At 48.1% G+C, this 19,964-nt stretch overlaps 2 protein-coding genes across 2 annotated transcripts; both read left to right on the forward strand.

Moving 5' to 3' along the window:
* Positions 1-1,665: 1,665 nt before the first annotated feature.
* Positions 1,666-3,749, forward strand: LOC117868752 (E3 ubiquitin-protein ligase RNF167-like). The gene is made up of 2 exons (XM_034754942.1): positions 1,666-2,717; positions 3,716-3,749. Exons 1-2 carry the CDS (start codon positions 1,666-1,668, stop codon positions 3,747-3,749), a joined length of 1,086 nt encoding a protein of 361 aa, XP_034610833.1.
* A 7,622-nt stretch (positions 3,750-11,371) lies between these two features.
* LOC117869114 (E3 ubiquitin-protein ligase RNF167-like) lies at positions 11,372-12,415 on the forward strand. The gene has a single exon (XM_034755640.1). The coding sequence runs from the start codon at positions 11,372-11,374 to the stop codon at positions 12,413-12,415; it is 1,044 nt and encodes a 347-aa protein (XP_034611531.1).
* Positions 12,416-19,964: the final 7,549 nt, after the last annotated feature.

Genomic DNA, 19,964 nt, shown 5'->3' on the forward strand with positions numbered 1-19,964 from the left:
AATCAGTTGCCTAGTACAGGTGAGTCTTTAATTAACTACAGGGCTAACAAAACCATACTGGACCACTGGGGATACTTTAAAGGAGACAGTTCAGCGAGGAGTTGACCACTGAAGGTGCAGCTCTGTAGGGATCGAGTGCCAGAGACTCTGAGCATCCACAGCGCCAGCTGGCTTCAGTGGGAGACGGAGAACCTCTGGATATCAGACTCATGTAGCCAGGTATTCAAAGGGCTCAAAGCCAGAATGTCAAGTGCTCCGTTCCCACAGCTGAGCCAAAGCCACTGTCAGCCCTATGCTTTCAAAATTCATGTGTCAGAACACTCCCCAAAATCCTGAGATTGGCTTACAGATCATAAGATATTTCTGAATAATAAACTTTTGGGATCTTCTTATTCGCCTTCCAGTTTCTGACACTGGAGTCACATTTTAAATCTTCCTCTGCCCCCACGAGGGCTAGACATTTAAATGAAAGCTGAGATTCTCTTTCAATCCCTTGACTCCAGCAGTTGGAGCTTTGAGGTAAACAACAAATATTGTGAGACTGGCAATAAAATCATGAGAATTGGCAACACTGCCTGATCTTTTGGTGGCCAGCAGCTCCCATTGTGACCCTTGAGACCAGAATTTCAGAAGAGCTCAGTCAACACCCAGCACGAATCCAGTGTTCTGCGCACTTGGAAAATCTGACCACTCGTTTTGGTGCCTTAAATAGAACCTACGTGCTTTTGCCAATCTGGCCAATAGCGTATCGTTGGTTTCGTTCTGCATGGATGGACAGATGGATGTAATTTCAAGTTCTGCTGGTTTTATTTTGAATGATGATTTTACTTATTTAGATTATTTATTTCCATTATCTAATGACAAAAAGCTCTGGCCTTGTAGCTTTAGGTGCTTTGACATCCACTAGATGATCACACTCGTAGAAAGGAAAAGGTGGGGCTTTTTGTTTTTAAAGCAGAAAGCAAGTTCAGTCAACCGACCTGGGTTGATATCTCCCCTCCCACATGGGAGAGGATGATCCTAAGAGATCATTCCTACTGTGCAATGTTCTCCAGGCATCATGTTCTTACCCAAGGTGAAGGATTTCAGTTTGCAGTGGGAGGACTGCCAAGAGAAGGGGCATTTATCCCTCGGAAGGATGTGAACAACTCCCCTTGAGTGCAGCAGGAGATACTGATAACTTACCAGAAATTGGACTGGGACAGAACTGGGTCCAAGAAAGATGGAAGAGTGGCAGACAGGAGAGAACTAGGGAAGAGAGGAGGAGAGAAGGGTGCAAGGCATGTTGGCAGTGATGTCACAGGGACCTAGTCCTGGTGAAGTGCAGCAGTCATTGGGTGATGTCACAAAGCCCTGGGGAGGTGGGGAGGAAAGGCTGCCTAGCAGCTGGAGACAAGGAGGGAGAGAGAGAGAGGGTGCAGCCCGGGGCACCAGCAGACCAGCATGGTAAACTGAAGGAAGCCTTTTGCAGAAGCTTCCAGGGAAGAGGCGGAGTATAGTTACCATCCTGCTGCTGCTGCTGTTGTCTTCTGCAAAGACTCCAGGAATGTTACGCTGATACCACTCGGACAGGGTGATAAGTGTGTGTTTGCCTCCCAAGATCCTTCACAGTTACGCCTTTCCTCTTTGCCCACTTGCACAGAGAGAGACCCATCAGCATTCAGCATGAGGCCCCCGCTCCCTCTCCCTCTCCGTGCGGTCGCCGTGCTCCTGCTCGTGGACGTTGCTGTCGCGGAGGCCTTTGGACACGTGGTTTACGATCACGGCTCCACATGCGTAGGTTACAACGCACTGCCTGCATGCTTTGGACCACCCCTCCCAAGTGAAGGGCTGATGGGGTACTTGATCGAGGCCATGCCTGCAAATGCCTGTGATCCTATAGAAGGCCCGCCGGCATCCTCCAACTCCTCTGAGACTTTCATCGCACTTATCCGTCGGTCTGACTGCCCCTTTGGGGTCAAGGTCCTTCACGCACAGCAAGCCGGGTACCAAGCTGCCGTCGTGCACAACATGAATGCAGAGCATCTGGTGAACATGGTAACTGACGACAAAGAAATTAGGCAGCAGATTGCGATCCAGTCTGTCTTCACAGGGGAATCGGCCTACATGCATCTGAGAAGGGCTTCACGTTATGAAAAAGGGGCTTATGTCACCCTGGTGGCACCCAAACAGCCTCATAACCCTTGCCAGGATGCTGCTATGCCTTCCATGTGGGCTACCGCTAAGCAGCACTGGCCACGCAGGCTTAAATATGCCGCATACCACGTCATTCCTTACATCCTCCAGGAGTTTGGGTTCATGATCAACGTGATCATTTGCACCATCCCGCTTGTGGTCTGCGCACGATGGTGCACGAAGGGCCGGAAGATAACCCTGTGCACCTTCAAAAGAGGAGACCGGTACGAGACGTGCGTGATCTGCATGGCCGAGTACGAAGAAGGAGACCAGCTGAAGATCCTCCCTTGTTCTCACGCCTATCACTGCACGTGTATCGACACCTGGCTTCACACCCAGCCCAGGAATAAAACCTGCCCCTTTTGCAAACAGCAGGTGACTGCTGAAGCTCAGGATGTCAGTCTGCACGGAGGGAGGAACCCACAGGAGCAAGTAGGGGGACAGGAGGACCACGCGGAGGATGGGGAAGACGAAGATGGTCATGACGATGAGTATATTGAGGGAGAGGAAGAAGACGACCAAAGTGTGGACACTGAGGAAGGGTATGATGAGCTGGAGAATGACCCTCGCTGAGGAATAGAATCAAACCAAACCAATATCAGTCCAAGCCACCCGACCCCCAGCTTTTGCCCATCACTAGCTCCAGCCTTGGGAAGTGTTTCGCTCAGTTCAGTTTTGGCTCCTTTCTCTCACTCCCCACAATAAAAGGCATAAAATGTCTGCTGCAAATGTAACTCTCCTTAGGCTGGTGGAAATTAAATGCATTTGATATCATTGAGTTCCTGGGAATTTCTGGTCCCCATCCACTCGCATTTCCTGTTGCTTTTGTCTAGATGGAATATAGATACACAAATACATGCAGTGAATCTTAGTTTAAGGAATTGCATTGTGGCAGTGCATAGAGGCCCCAACTGAGACTGGAGTCCCATTTTGCAGGATGCTATGTAGACATAGCGAGTCGTTGCCTGTCAACCTAAAGAGAACAACAGGGAAACAGAACCTGACTGTTGACTGAAGTGACTGACCCAGATCAGAGGGAGAACTGGGACTAGAATGTAGCTCTCCTAGTTTCCAGGCCAGCGCCCTGTCCCCTGAACCTCGCTGCCTCACCTGAGCTACCCTTTGGCAGCAACTCAAGAGCCCGGTAACAATTCCTTGCAGAGTACAGGTTAGACTGTAGCGACAGGTGCAGTCGAACTGTTCAGGGGTACTCTGAGGATACTTTAAAACGGTCCCTTAAGACAAGGGGTGGTGACAACTGAAGGTCCAAATCATTCCAGTAGGATTCACTCTATGCAGGTGGGCAGAGAGAAAAGATACGAACGATTTTCAAGGGCTGCCTAATCGGCTGCATTTTGAAGGCTGGCTAATCCCTCCATGCATTCAGCAGAGGCAGACATGACAGGTACATGTAAGCGCCTGCTCTCCAGGGTTTTCCGGGTCATTTTCCAAGCATTTCTAAACACTGTAAGAAGGGCAGGATTTATGTACTAACATGCCCAAATCAGATATTCATCTCCTCTCTCTCTATTGGTTACAGGAAGAGCGATTTGTTCATTTTGGAGAGCCTCTGAGTGCATCTCCAGTTCAGGTTGAAAACACTGAGCCAGAGCTGAAGACCAGCAAAGGATTCAGCCCACAGTCAATTAACACGCTATGACCAGCTACGCTAGCCGGTCGTGTAGATACACTCTCCTGATCATCATCAGCCTGATCAACAGGCACTGTTACACCAGTACCAGAGCCCAGCGCTCTTCGCTGGATGTGAATATCCCGCTACCAATTGTCAGCATTCAAGTCATTGGGCTGTCGGCAGATCTCAACCATCAGGGTCACACAGATGAAGGAAGGTCTATGGCCAACATTTTCCAAAGAGGCTAGTGACTTTGGGTACCTCTGGTTCTGGGTGTCTATTTTAAGACAACTAAAAAGGGCTTGATTTTCAGAAAACGCCGTCTGAAAATTAAGCCCCTGTCCCATGTCTCAAGTTTGGCACCCAAAATCACTAGGGACTTTGTAAGATTTTGGCAGGGGTTCAAAGCTAGCCAGATCCTAGACCCTGTAGCACTGTATAGTGGCAAGCCAATAGGGGAGGGATAGCTCAGTGGTTTGAGCATTGGCCTGTTAAACCCAGGGTTGTGAGTTCAATCCTTAAGAGGGCCATTTAGGGATCTAGGGCAAAAATCTATCTGGGGGTTGGTCCTGCTTTGAGCAGGGGGTTGGACTAGATGACCTCCTGAGGTCCCTTCCAACCTTGATATTCTAACATCTTGAATTGTAACCAAGGAGCTAGTGCGACCTACAAAGTGCAGGTGCAATGTGCTATGGAAAGGAAACTCCCCTAAGAAAATATCCTGCTGTTTTCTACATTGTTTGAAGCTTCAGGGTATCGCAAGGTATGACACATGGTAGTAATCAAGTAATGGTCTGAGCAACGCATGGATAAATGCAGTGAGGTGTGTAAGCCAAGTGGAAAAGTCGTAACTAGAGCTAAACGAAATTTGGAATTTCCATCCCACAGAAAATTCCCACATTTGTTTTCATCCAAATAGGATGAAATGTTGAAATGCTGAATATTATCATGGAATGGAAGTTCTGAAAGGTTTTGTTTCAACATTTTCGTTTGAAGGGAAACATTCTGACATTCCTGAAACGGAAATGTTTTATTTCGGGGTATTGAACTGACCCAAAATGCTTCAAGAGAGGCAGGATCTGGACATGAAAGGAAGAGATGGGTTCTCCACTCTGCTTACCATTATCAAAGACTATCACACTATAAATCTAAAGCGTCTGCCACAGATGCCTTGACCTCCTGCACTGTAGCTGTCTGATCTGCCACCCTCCATCAAACATTAATAACTGTCTGCAGAGCCAGGTTGGCTTATTGCTGGGATGAGACGTGCTCCTATTTGCCACAGGTTGATTATTAGTAACTTCTCTAGAGATTGCTTTATCCACGTTACAACCTGTATGTAGGATAAACCGTAGAGCGTCTGCACAAGTAAATGCACCAGGGGGAAATATGGAGACGCTAGATCCTCAGCTTGAGTAAATCGGTGAAAATCCATTGACTTCAATAGAGCTGCGCAGATTCACCCTGGCTCAGGATCCGGCCCGTGTGACACTGAAACCGAGTTCAATTCATGTTCTGGTTTAATCATCAGTTAGGAGCAAAGTCGGGGAGAGCATGGTTAGTGGAGGGGCTGGAAAAGGAGGGGCGAGGCTCATGTGGAGAGTACAGAGAGGCAGGCAGCTATATTAGAGTCGCTTCTGGAAGTGTTCTCTCCTCTTTTCCTTGCAGTCCATGCAGTCTGTCGTCTTGGTAGAATTGCTGTTAATTTCAATGTCAGCAAGCCACCCAGGGGAGTCATCAGTTTTAAGAGGGAGCAGAACAATTACCAGGAAGGAGTCCCCATTTCACCATTTGAACTGAGATCCAACGTAGAGGCAAGCAAGAAACCATGTTTACCTCTACATTTAACTGACTTCTAGCACCTTCCATACCAAAAAGGCCACAACAACCTGAACATATTTGAGACAAGGGCCCAGCGTAGACGCAGAATTACAGAGGTGTTCTGGATCCAACCAGGAACAGTAGTAGGGTGACCAGCTGTCCCGATTTTATATTCCCAAGCCGAAAGAGATTGGAAGGGGGTCAGTTCCAAGAGATCCAGTCAGAGACAGAGCCCTCTTGCCTTTAGCATATCCCCTGCTCCCATAAAGCCAGGGCCGGCTCCAGCAATTCTGCCGCCCCAAGCAGGAAAAAAAAAAAAAAAGCCACGATCGGCGGCGGCCGTTCAGCGGCAGGTCCCTCGCTCCTAGAGGGAGTGAGGGACCTGCCGCCCCCGAATTGCTGCAGGTGCCGCCCCTCTCCCTTGGCCGCCCCAAGCACCTGCTTGTTAAGCTGGTGCCTGGAGCCAGACCTGCATAAAGCACAGAACCAAAGAATGATTTATAGATCTTATTGGTGAGAGCTTTATTCGTGTCGTTTTTCTCATGCATTTCTCATGCAGGGCTTGTGCGTGCGTGTGTGTGTACAGTTTATTATATTGCTAGGAGTTTTACCAGACGCACAGAGGAAAATGCTGATGACCTGACCCAGTGCAGAGAACTATCACACTTAGACAACCAGCAAAATGTCAGCACTATAGATCACTGGGAGCAATTCAGGCTACACACAGGGTAATCAGCCACCTAAGTGCAACCTATCAGTAAGGATGAAACTCATCCCTGTGCAAAGAGCCAGCACTAAGAAAGGAACTACTCGGAGGGTTTAAGTGGGCCATAAATGATGGATAGGGCTTGTGATGGCTGACGCACAGGAGTGAATTTCAGCCTTGAAGACTGACATATAATATCTACTATAGTTAAAGGGGATGTGCCAAATGCCCCACTGGCAGAACTCGAGTGACTTCAGTGGAATTATACCAGCGGAGAATTTTGCCTTGCATCCCTAATAACCATCTGGAGGAGGAGGGATGGGGAAGGAGAGAATCAACTTGGGTCGAGAACCAGCAACCCCTATTCTTCACAAAGGCTGTATGGAGCTTGGAGTCCTGCCTGCAATATGGGGATTTTACCTACATTCGGGGCCGCCCAGAGGATTCAGGGGGCCTGGGGCAAAGCAATTTCGGGGGCCCGTTCCATAAAAAAAAGTTGCAATACTATAGAATACTATATTCTCGTGGGGGCCCCCGTGGGTTGCCCCACTTGCCCCCCCCCCCCCTGCCTACATTCCCATCCATCATTGTGCAGGGTGAGTTTTAGCTCCTGGAGCCCAATCCTGTGCCCGATGACTTCAATGAGAGTAGGACCAATGTGATTTCTTCCATGGAAGCAATCCATCTCCGCTGGTGACTGGACCCTTCTGGTTGGATCCTTTCTTCACCCTTCCTGCTCACTGATTATTAGACGTGGTCAGAAAACAGAATTTGCATCCCAGGAAACGTTTTGAGATTTCAACCTTTTTTTGGTCCTGAACCAAGATGGAAAGCCAAAAATTTTGACTTTTTTGGCAAAACAAAATTCCAAAAATAATTTAGGTTAGGGTCAATTAAAACAGTTCATTTGGCTAAATTTGAAACATTTCATTCTGATTTCAACCCTTTATTTATTTCTAAATGAAATAGAGAAAATTTCAAAGCAAAAAAAAAAATCAAAATTTTTGTTTTGAAAACTTCAACAACAAGACAGTTTGACATTTTTGAAGCTTTTTTCCATTTGTTTCCGAAATGAAATGTTGTCAAAATCAACATAATTTCTCCAAAAAAGAAAAAAAAAACCCCAGACAGTTTTGTCAAAATGGCATTTTCCAACCAGCTCTATTGGTTATATGGGGAGAGGTGAAATTAAAAGGATAGACCTTGGAAACTGGAGCAGAATTTAACTACTTGGGAAATGATGCTCGATCAATCCTCAGGACCCCTCCCGACACTCCAGAGAGTCTCTCTCTTCCTCGTGACTGATATGGATTCTCCAAGCATCATCAATCTGAGTCACAATTAAGTCCAATGTGACCTCCCTTCAGACAAGCTTACACCTGCATAGGTAGATTGGGAAGGCAACCCTCAGTCCTGCACACTTTGCACTAACAAAAGAGGTCAGTGCGAACCAATCCAGCTTTACCTTCTGGATGCAGTCACCAACTCCCTGTGTCATGATTGGGTTTGGGGCCAGGCATTGCTAGCACTGACAACTCTGATTTCATTGTACTGAGCAGGGTTTCTTTATTGGGAGTGCAGGGGCAAGAGAAGGGGAGCCTTAGACAGATAATTTCACTAACAAAACCGCTGGTTGTCACCCGGACACTTTGCAGGTATGGATACATACATCTTGTGTTTTCCCTGTTCTCCCTCCGGCTTATCTCCCGTTCCATCTCTTTCCCCGCATCAAGACTCCAGTTCTTTTTCTTTTTTCCCTTCTTCCCCAACTCTGTTCCTGATTTTCCAGAGCCCATTCTTCCACTGTTGAAATTTTTACTGTGAGTCGATCCACACCCCTTTCACCTTTCCTCTCTTTCTCTGCCTCCAAATCCCCTTCTTTCTGACCCACACCCACTCCTCTGCCTCGTTACACGCTGCACCACTTCTCTCGCTCTGCTCTCAGAGAAGTTTTTATGCACTGTGACAAATCAAGTTACACCAAGGTGTCTTTGCACTCATGAATGTGTGGTACAGCTAAGCCGTGGATATAGTTCTCTGGGGTAATCTGTAAAGTACAAGTTGTTATTACTCACTACAGTAGAACAATCAACACAGTTTCTGTAATGCAGTAAGATGGATTGAAGCTGCTTAAGAACACAGGGAAATGGAATCGGTGCTTTGAAAAAAAAAATAACTTGGCTCACAAAATCCGCTTCTCATAGCTCATGTGTGGTCCTAGATGTCACGCTCTGATGTGCTCCAGGGCATTTGCTCATAGCTGGCAGCAGGGTTAGTCCTGCTGCGTGATGCAAAGTCCACTCTATGGGCCAACTCCTGCTTTCATTTATATGGGTGTAAAGCCAGAGTCACTCCACTCAAGTCCAGGGGCTGTCTATAAATTAAGTAACACATGTTTGGGTGATTTTCAAGACCCACTCTCCCCGTGAAACACTTTGTAACACTAAAAAAAACATGGAAAATTAAGGCCCCTGATGCACTTTGTCATTTATGGACAGCCAAAGTTATTTTGGGTTTATGCCAGTGTAACTTGGAGCAAGATTTGGCTATACAACTGCAGCTATAAATCCTATTGACCACTTTTCTCCACCCTCTCTGGCTAGGGCCTTTCTCTTACTTTGTGTCTTACCTTTGCGCTGGAACTGCCTGCAGTTCCGTACTTTGGAGTCACATAGACATTCTGAAAACCAACATCCAAGTATTCCAGTTCTATTTGCAAGGGTGAGCTGAGCCAAACGCAAATCTAAGTAGCTTTGAACTCCTTATTCTCAATCAGTGCACGACAAGGACTGATTTTACACCCGCCGTAAAAGAGGACGATTAGTTACTAAGCCACCTCCTCCCATCCCCGCTCCCGTGCTAGCCCTGAGCACCTCTCAAATCTTTTTTCATGAATTTATCCTCACAACACCCTGTGAGGTAGTTTTCTATTCCTGGCTCCTGTTCCTCCCTTATCCTGCTGCACAATCCCAAGCAAGCCATGTGCCTCTGTTTCCCCTCCTACTCTTGCTATTTAGATTGCAAACTTTTCAGGGTAGAGTCTGTTTCTCTTGTATGTACGGCACCTGTTGGGATGGTGCCGTACTGAATGACTGGTGTGAGCATAACTTGATATGACTTAAACATGCAGAGGATCATGGGAACAGGGTCCCTTAAAGCAGAAGCAGATTTGATAAAGGACGGGCAAAGCCTGCGTGTGTGATTGATATTGAACCTATTGGTTGGCAAATATGGGCCCGTGCAAAAGTAAATATCACATGCATAAAGTTCCCGCATGGACCCGGTTATAGGGACCCTACAGCAAGGACACCCCGCAGAGAGCCAGAGTGAATGATTGATGAGTGAGTAAACGTGGAGTGGTCTTTGTTCGGTACCCCCACTCCCCCAGCCCCTTCTAAAATTAATAATCATACGCCCACTGGGTATGCTTTTGAGACATGTGACTCCTTTGAGGAAAAAGAAGATAAGAATCAAGCAAAGTAAGTTACTGTCAGAGAGAGAGATGAGGAGAAAAGGGAGAGAGGATTCCTTAATTGACACTTGAAGAAGCTCATAGACTCATAGACTCTAAAGTCAGAAGGGACCATTATGATCATCTAGTCTGACCTCCCGCATGATGCAGGCCACAAAAGCTGACCCACCCACTCCTGGAAGAATTCTCTCCCTTGACTCAGCTGTTGAAGTCCCCAAATCATGATTTAAAGACTTCAAATCGCTGAGAATCCTCCAGCAAGCGACCCCTGCTGGACAGAGTAGCCAAAACTCTGCTCCGTGGGGTCGAGTAGGACTGTGACCAGAGGGGTTTCCAGGCAGCGAAGGCCTGGCCTCGAGGGAACCCGAGACAGACCAGAGAGCTGAGGAGAGCAAACCTGGACAGAAAAAGCCGTCCATAGAATTAGTAACCACCTTCTCTATTTGCCCAGAAGGAACTGTGTGAGGCTAGCGCGGGGCCTGGTTGTGTATGTTTGTGAAAGGGAGGCTCGCTAAGAGGAATGTATAGCTCTTCATATATACTTCTTAAATGCCTAACATAGGCGTGATGTGCTTAATGGAACCCTTTACCGCTTGTGTAATTCCTTCTCGAATTAACTGTAGTGTATGCAAGATAATTACTGTTGCCCTTTTTCACTGGTACGACAGTCATCTGCCCCACTGGGAGCCATTAAAGATCTATTTCAGGGGTAGTAGCCCCCGGGTGCCAAAAGCACCTAAGACAATGGGCCCTGATCTTGGTTGGAGCCCCGTAGGTGCTACGGTGATAAAAATAACCAATAGTCACAAGTCATCCCCTATGATTTGCCTTGGAACTGGGTAAGTGGCACAATCATAAGAAACACAGCCCTTCCAAGCCCACAGGTCCTGCTTAAATGGAGCAGGGCACTACCTCTGGCTTTCTGCAGCACAAAATGAGGTGGGATCTGCATTCCTGAGTGGATGGGGATGACCCAACCGATTCCCCCTATTCCCGCTGCAGGGGATTCCCACTAGAAATGCCTCAAGCCCTGTCAAACAATGTAAACCTGTAATTAGAGAGAGGGCAGCTCGGGAGGGGAAGAGAACAGAGGGAGGCAGAGAACGGAAAGATAAGGGAGGCAAGAGGGGGGATAGCAGGCGCAGAGGGCAAAGGTGGAGGTGATTCCAGCCAGCCAAGGAGAAGAGTCACCAGGGAGAGAGAAAGGAGAAATAAATGGCCACAGCTGGGCAATGAGGTCATAAGGACCTGGGGAGAAGGTTCTGGAAGGTTGCTTGGCAGCTGGAAGCAGAAGCTAAGGATCAGTTGGGAGCAAACAGACCAGCTTGACAAGCGAAGGAAGCTGCAACCAGAAGCTTGAAGGTTAACCCAACACCCATTACATCTTGTCAAGTCCTGCTGCTATCACTGCCCGGCAGGAAGGCTCCAGTCTGTTCTGACACATGGAAGATCCAGTAGTCATCTTCAGTCCACTGTTTCCCATAAAGGCCTCCGAAGCCAGAGCTTTCTCTTAGACAAGACCCAGGCCAGCACCGGTGCAGAGAGTTCTCCACTAGCTGCCAGCATGCGGCCACTGCTCCAGTCTCCTTTCCACATGGCCACTGTATTCCTGCTCTTCCTGGTGCCCAACGGCAAAGCCTTTATCCGGGCAATTTACAACCGTAACTCCACCAGCCAAGATTTCAGTGCCCTCCCTGCACTCTTTGGGCCTCCGCTCGCTGGCAAGGGACTGACAGGTTATCTGATCGAGGTGATGCCTGCAAACGCCTGTCACCCTATCGAAAGCCCGCCGGCGCCCCGCAACTCCTCCACAGCCTTCATCGTGCTCATCCGTACCTACGACTGCACTTTCGGTGCCAAGGTCCGACACGCTCAGCAAGCCGGATACCGAGCCGCCATCGTGCACAACGTGAACTCACAAGCCCTTGTGGATATGGCGATTGGCATGGAAGAGATTCAGCAGCGGACCGAGATACCTTCTGTCTTCACTGGGGAAGCAACCTCCAAGCTCTTGAGAAAGGTTTGCCGCTCTGATGAAGGAACTCACGTCATCCTGGTCCCTGAATACTATCACTTCGCCTGGGAGGAGGATGCTGGGAACTCCTGCCCGCGTGCTTGCAGGTGCCGAATCCAGCTGCTGGGACACTGCTCCCAAGTCCCAATTCTTCCAGTCTGCAGGGCAATTAGCATCCTGGTTGCCATAGTGACAGGCATCCTGCTCATTGTGAAATACACAATGGGGTACCACATCTGGAGGAAGAGGAGAAGGAGGAAGAGGAGAAACCCACTAAGAGAGGAGCAGGGGAAGGAATCCTCCACCAGCACGTTTAAGAGAGGCGCCAAGTACACCGAATGTGCCATCTGCCTGGAGATGTATGAAAAGGGAGACATGCTGAAGATTCTGTCTTGCTCCCATGCCTATCATGGCAAATGCATAGACCTGTGGCTCTTAACCCAGACCAGGAATAAGACCTGCCCTCTCTGCATGCAGAGGGTGACGGTGGCAGCAGAAAGCCCTGACTTGGACATAGAGGAATGTATAGAGGAGGAGAGGGATGAAGGCAACCAGGAGGGTGAGGAAGATGGGCACAACAGGGAGGGGCAGTAATGGAGCCACTCCTGGGACGGCCAAACCAAAATCTGACTAACATAGTTGTGCCAAACCTAGACTCCCCCATACTCTTAGCTTCCCCTTCCATCCTCCCTGTCCATTCTACCTCTGGCCAAAGTTTATTGGGAATCATTTTAGCTCAGCATGGACCCAGAAAGACATGGAAAGGAAAGAGTAGAGGAGTCAGACAGGGATGAGCAGTGGAACACCAAATGCATGTTCTTTGTTCCAAGCTGGTTTTAGGAAGGTGAGACTCTGCTGAAGTCAACTGGAGTCACACCAGGTCTAGCTACCTGAACATCCAGCAGTGGCCTGCAATATCCGCTGTCAAACCATGAGGAAGAGTGGCTTGAAGCCACCAGCAGATCCTCTGCTTTTCCTCAAGTTCTCCCTAACAACTGTCTTTCCGCACATGCCTCATACTCCGCAGATCGTTTATTCCACACAGATTTTTCTGGGTAACTTCTAGCACCAGTTTGGGTTTGGTTACATGAGATCAGCTGGCAAGATGTAAAAACTCATTAGATTGGAGGAAAATAAAATGAATCAGAAATCAACCCATTCCTGTGAACATCTCTGTTTAGATGGCCCTCACCATCTCCTACTGCCGCTCCTTAAGTGGACCAAAAATCTACTAACAACAAACAACAAGGATGATAATAATAATAATAATAATTAATAATAATAATAATCAACATGCTTATTATTAATATCAAGTATGCTTTGCACTCTCATGGTAATAACAATTACAATTACTAGGGTGCTTTTCAACCATAGATCTCAAAGGACTTTACCTAGGAAGTTCAGTGTCATTATCCCCATTTTAGATGTGGGGAAACAGAGGCACAGAGACGGGAAGTGCATGCCCAAGGTTCCCTGTTTATCTGTCTCTCACTATGCTTCTTTCTCAATCATTCTTCCTTTTATTCCTTTGCTGACCCAAATTTTCTGCTCTTGTAAATCAGTGTGGCTCCATAGACTTTATTGGAGTTATCTTGGTTTCCACCATCTGAGAACCAGGATCTACGCATCTTTTGTATTTAACTTGTCTCTATCTCAGTCTACATACCACAAGCGTGGGGAAAAGCCAACCCAGTTGGCCTGACTGCCCTGATTAACTGGAGTCCTGCTTGATTTTGATACATAGCTATGTTACCATCCTTCAACAGAACGTTTACATGGATAGACAGGCCGACCCAATGCATTATCAAGCCAGCTCACCATTAGCAGACACAGGTCTTGGTTAAAGTGAATTATCAACATGCTTTGAATTCCCACTGTGCAAATGCTGCATTTAATATACCTCTTTAAATGATTAAGCTTCATCATCTTTCTGCTTCCATTATATATTTTTCCCCCAAAGATCTTACAAGATCAACCTTCCACATTCTGCAGTAAAATTTATCCCTCAGAGGGTTTGTCCTTAATACACTAAAAAATTTGCTGCTGCAGCACAATTTGGCTTAATCAAAACAAATTAGACAGCCATCTTGACAACGTCCTGCTAATTTCAGCCCGTCTCCATGATGGGATTGAAGGAGGACAACTTCCTTCTAGACACGTAACGGGGACAGTCTGAGGATCTAAATTGAAGGTCATTACGTAGAATGGAATGGGGAGATTTGAGGCAGGTTGCAAATCTTGTTGGAAGGCACAAGATGAAGATCTTTGATTAAGGGAAAGAAAATCACTTGAAGGAAGATTGGAATTCTCCACTGAGGGCCACTCTAGAAGACTTCAGGTCTGAATGGGAGGGACTCCAATCATTTTCCCCATCAAATTTGAAAAACCTTTTAACTATTAGCTCAGGCTTTGTTCTGCTTTGAATGTCTCCCAAAGCAAAAATGACCTTAAGTACTCACTGCTTCAGCTCCGATAAGACTTGCAGAGCGAAAGGATGAATATAAAAAGGAGAGACACTGTTGATTTAATTGCCTGCATCCGTCACAGCAGTCGTGCTGGCTGAATGACATGCATTGAATTAGAAGAAGAGATGCTTTGGCTTTGGTCAATGAAACATATATAAAAGCCTGTACAAAACCTGACCTTTTTTATGAACATTGCCTTCTAAATAATGTGTTAGTTTGCAGGCAGTTGTCCCTTGCCTCACACCATTCCAAGCAGCTGAACTTTCCCACATTTGCTTCACCAATGCACTGATTTTCTTTCCATTAAGCCTCCGTGCTCATCTGATTCTTGGCTTCTTACGGTACCGCCTCAAGAATTTCCAACTTTGAGCTGCTACTTACTATGGACAGAGAATTCAAGCTTCATGTCCATTCAGTGTTGAGCCTTTTCACCATGCTATGCTTGACCTGGAGGGACCAAGCTGTACCGTGATGTACCAAGCTAGGTTGCAAGTAGTATTGAGTGACTGGGGCTGGTCTTGGAAGGCGCTGAATGCCTCCTGCCGGTTGCTAAGCACCCTCAACTCTTGAGCTGGTCAAAACATTTTCGTCCAATTGGTTCTTCAACAAAAAATACCATTTTCATCTACATGTTTTGAAAAAGGTATCAATTTTGATGAAGTTTCATTTTTTAAAAAAATGCTCAAAGTGCTTTGATCATGTTGAAACATCATCCGGTTTTGACTTTTTCCGAATGGAACATTTTGATGTTTCATTTTCTGAAATGACTTTTCAAAACCAAATTCACTGGGTTTCTTTTTGAATAAAAATGATTTTCAACGTTTTTAAAGGTCAAAATCAAAAGGAAATATTTTGATCGACCCGAAACAAAATTTCTTTCAGAGAACTTTCTTTTTCATTTGCTTGTTTGTATTCATTCTGTTTCAGACTGGAAAATTTTTTGGAAGGGCAGAATTCGCCACGAAATGGAAAATCTGGTTGCTCCCTGGCTCTTCTCCATTCTTGCTGAAGTCAATGAGCTCAGTACATCTTTCCCTTCAGCCTTGCAGAATCAAAATGAGTGGAAAATGCTAACCACTCAGAATGGTAGTGTTTTGCATCCATGCCGCGCTAGGCTACGTGACCTCACAAGCGAACGGTGACCTCGGCCCCAGTGGGCATTGAGAATGGTCCACCCCCATGCAGGTGGTACTCAACCTTTTGTAGGAGGAGCATTGGTAGTTGCCCAAACCCCCTTCGCTTCCACTCTATGCTGGGTGGGATTTCCAGAAGCAGGCACACTGCCCTAAAGTTTGCTCCCACTCAGATCAATACTGAGCCCACCTGCTGTCTTTAAATATGAACAGGAGGAGGCTAATACACAGCTCCATAACCTTCTCCCCTAGTAAACACTTGCACAGACCGTGGGCAGAATTCATTGGTTTCCTCTTCAAAGGGATTTTTTTTTCCCAGATCAAATATTTCTTAAACTTTCAGGGATTCTCCTTGGAAGGAGACACGAGCACAAGGAAACGTTAGTGACAAGCTATTTCTTTTAGCCTTCCCTCCCTTCCGGAGGAGGTTTATAGCCCAAATATTTTACTCAACCTTCCTAGCAGCCCTTCCCAACGTGGCCTTAAAGATTATTTACAGTCCTGTCCTGGGGGCTTTTGCTGGAAAAGCAGGAGCAGTGTGCGGGCAGAATTGGACGGAGATTAGTTGGAGCCTTGCCTTTCAGAAAGCAACAGGGGCTCCCATGGCAGGAATAATAAGAGCTCCAGGAAACAAATTGCTTTTAATTAGAGCAGGTGCGCCGTGCCTAAGGAGTGTCATTGTGTAAACATTTATTCAAGTCTTTAAAAGGACTGAAAGGCAAAATGCCATCACAGACACACACACACACACCCCGCGCCCCCCGCCCAAGGTCCTTGCAGCCCACAGCACAGGCACTGCAGAACAATCCGTCACAGGCAGTGTCAGAGAAATTTCATTCTCAGACAAAAGCCATGCATTTTTCATGCCTCTCCAAGGGGCAGGATTCCTGATGCCTTGATGATGGCATGTTCCTTTGCTACATGAGGTCAAACTAACTGTTTCCTGCTTGCCCAAGGACCTGGCTGTAATTCCATTGACTTCGATGAAGGGACTGGGCTCCAGCGCTTCTCTTTTCTAGCCCCTTGATAGGGTGTTAAGAACTACACTTGGCAAAACAGATCCACACCTGGAAATCCGGTCCCAGGTCATTTCATCTCCATTAGCTCTCGTAAGCAGATGACAGGAGCGCGTGAACACAAACAGCGTGGGATGAGAGCATTCACCCAGCTGCTAGCCAGGTAATCGGTTATTACATTCCCCAGCATTCCAGCTGTCTCCTCCTTGCGCTGAGAAAGAAAAAAAAAAGGCAATTCCAAGTTCCATTGTTTAGCTTTCTGGGAGATGTTAATACTTTAGCGCCTTCATTTTCTCAGCCGCAGGGCTCCCCCCTCTTCAAATGTCATCCTCAAACCTCCACAGTCAGGACTACTCTTTTCCCATTCAAGATCCTCCGTACCAGATCAGCTCAATGATCTATCTACTCCAGCAACTTGCCTCCAGCCGTAGCCAGTGCTAACTGAGGCAAGAAACCCCACCATGGACAATTATGGAACAATCCAGAAACTGTCTTCCTAACCCCATTACTTAGCGTTTGGCCTATGTCCTGAAACATGAAGGCATTTCCTCCCTGGATAAGAGGGCTAGAACCCAACACAGAACTTGAGCCAACAGACTTTTTCTAATCCACCACTAATAATGGATATACAGTGCATCTAGTACCTGGACAAGTTAGGTTGATCGGCCAAGAAGTTCTTCTTAAGACCAAGAAGTTACAGCATTGTTATTATTTATTAGGTGTATTATGGTAACACCTAGGAGCCCCATCCAATACCATGGCCCAGAACCTCACTGTGCTGGGTGCTGTACAAATACAGAAGAAAAAGACAGTCCCTGCCCCCAAAGAGCTTACAGTCTAAGACAAGAGACAACAGACAGGCAAGGAGCACAAGGAAACAAGGGGGCCATATCGGTCAGGTGGATGGCCAGCGATCTCAGCTAACCATTGTCAATTTTTTTTTTTTGAGGCATCACAGCAAAGGAGAGTTTTAAGAAGGGATTTCCAGGAGGACAATGTGGCTTTGTGGATGCTGACTGGGAGCTCTTCCCATGCTTTGGGGGAGGCCGGGGGTGGGGGAGAAGGGAAGCAGAGGGAAAGCACGAAGGTGCTTGTTTGAAAATGTAACAAATGGTTGATGGAGGCTGCATCCTGGGCGGATCAGAGGCAGGAGTCAACATTTGGACTGACGATGGGTAGCGGGGATAGGCCTGGGAGGGCCTTGAAAGTGAAGACAAGTGGTGTATCACAGAAGATTTCCCTCTGCCCTCTGGACAATGGGATCCCAGTGCATCCCTGCAGTAGTTCTAGGTGAAATGACATGATTCTGTTTTAAGTTCCCAAGATGCTTTGGGACTGGCCCGCCCCCCGGGGGAAAAGCCCTCAATTTTAAACACGCATCATGGAGGCTCTTTGCCAGGGTTAGCGCTAGACACTCTGATGCCTTTAGCGGCTGTTCCCTAAACGTGTGGGGAAGGGGCATCTTACAAGAGGCAGAAACTGTCCCAGCTGGTGGACAGATGACAGCAGCCCATGCAACCCACCCCTATTGGCAGCCCTGAGCTCTCTTCCTGCAGGCTTCCCCCACAGCTCTGCCTTTCAGAAACTGCTGGGGTGGGGGAATCTCATTAGGTAAAGTACGTGGCGTGCTGGGCTGGCCAGAACAATCTTGGACTCTCTCTTCCCCTCTGGCATCCATTCCGCTTGCAGTCCCGCTCCGCTTGCCAGGCCTCCAGAGCATTCATAGATAAGAGAACCCTCCTTTCCCAGGTACCGGGAAAGAGTTCAAAACCAACCTCGAATCCATCCTCTGAAAAGCCTTTTATCTCCACTGGGCTGGCGTCCTCCCAGGGTCAGGCAGCGGGCACCTCCCGCATTTAATCAGACGCTTACAAGCAGAGGCAGGTACATCCACTTTGTGAATGAAATGGGCTCGAGAACATTCCCAGCAGTACATTGGCGGCATGCGGGGAGGAAGAGGGGAGAACACAGCACTGCTGGGCCATTACCAGGGCCTGTGACATCATTCCCCCCTCTGGGGCTCTGGAGCCATCTGGCAGGCAGCAGAAGAAACAGGATGCAAGGGGAAGTTTCTTTAGGCAGCTGGGCAGGCCAAGATCCAGTGTTGTGGGTTTGTACATCAGTTACATCAGTGCCCTGGGGGCGGTAGCACCAAGTCCCTTGGGGTGGGACTTGCTATCCTGATGGTGCTTCCCGGCCACTAAAAAAACCCCAGCACAGGTGAGGGGGATATCCCCAGCCCTGACCCCACTGATTTCCTGCCCCTGCCCCCGGGGGACAGCTGAGCATTTGTCTCACTCCAAAAAAGGCAAGAGCGACTTCTTCAAAGTCAAGTGAATTTATTTTCATCCCCGAGCTCGGGTGCCACCAACAGCTCGGTCATCGGGGAGGCGGCCAGTACAATGCACAAAGAACACTCCTCAAGGGGACCCCAGAACATCAGGGCGACAGTACAGCTCGGCGGCCACAGCAGAGCAAAAAGGGGGATCCACATAGAATTTTGACCTAGATCGCCTCAGGCAGGCTTGAGTGCCCAGCAATATATCCAGGCCATATTCAGCAGGGCCTCCTACCATGGCAAAATCCAGGCCAGGATTTAGGGAGACCCTGTGTGGTGACCCCAGGCAGCACAGGTTGGGGGGCTAAAGAGCCAGAGAGACCCCCCAGGATTTGTCTGCATCCAGCAGGCAGCTTCTGGAACAAATCCCATTCGCATGAAATACAGCCGAGCCCTGTCTCTTCCCTCCTGCGAGCAGGGCCGACGAGAAGGGGGGGAAGCCAGTACAAATTACCGGGGCCCGGCAGTCCGGAAGGGGGCCCGGCTTCCCCGGCTTCCCCCTCCCCTCGTTGGCCCTGTTTAGCCGGTACGCCCTTGCTGCGGGGCCTGAAAAAAAATTTTCACCAGGACCCAAACCCGCTCTCGGCAGCCCTGCCTGAGAAGGACACTGCAGCTTGGAGTCCACAGTCCTGGAAAGGGACTGACCCTTCGTTCAGTCTCCCAGGCCGGGAGTCTGTCCTTTAATGGCCAGTCCTTTGTGCATCACTTCTGTCAGTAGCAGCAGCGTGCAGTACAATTCATGCTGCAGCTGGCAGAGGGACTGCTGGGGCCCCCAAGGGATCAGCTCCACAGCTTTCCCAGGGCTTTGAGCCATCATGGCTTGGCCCACCTTTGTCCCTGCTCCTGCTGTTTTCAGGGCACAGATACAGCCTGCCCCAAATCAGACTGACACACAAAAGGAACGCAGTGGCCTGCAGATATTTTCCACTGAGCTAACAGCCCCAGGGTGCAGCCGCCACAGCTCTGAATGGTGTGGGAAACCCTCTCGCCTGGCCAGGGGTTCGGAGCTTTGAAACAGCAGCCTGCCCTCGTTAGCGGGTGCAGGAGCTGCCTTCTCCATGCCTGTTCGGCGCTGGGCACTCTCAAAGCGGCTTTAATGCTCCCTGTGTGAAAAACGGGAGGGGGGGGTGCCCAGAATTTAAGAAAAACGTGTCACATCGATTCCAAGATCCTCGTGAAAAGGGAAATGCT

This window comes from Trachemys scripta, chromosome 22 (genome assembly GCF_013100865.1).
Source record: "Trachemys scripta elegans isolate TJP31775 chromosome 22, CAS_Tse_1.0, whole genome shotgun sequence".
Classification (NCBI taxonomy): domain Eukaryota; kingdom Metazoa; phylum Chordata; order Testudines; family Emydidae; genus Trachemys; species Trachemys scripta.

Coding starts and splice junctions, on each gene's coding strand:
- LOC117868752 (XM_034754942.1), top strand. CDS start 1,666: ATGAGGCCCCCGCTCCCTCTCCCTCTCCGTGCGGTCGCCGTGCTCCTG. Junction 2,718..3,715: donor AGTGTGGACACTGAGGAAGG/GTATGATGAGCT, acceptor TATTGGTTACAG/GAAGAGCGATTTGTTCATTT.
- LOC117869114 (XM_034755640.1), top strand. CDS start 11,372: ATGCGGCCACTGCTCCAGTCTCCTTTCCACATGGCCACTGTATTCCTG.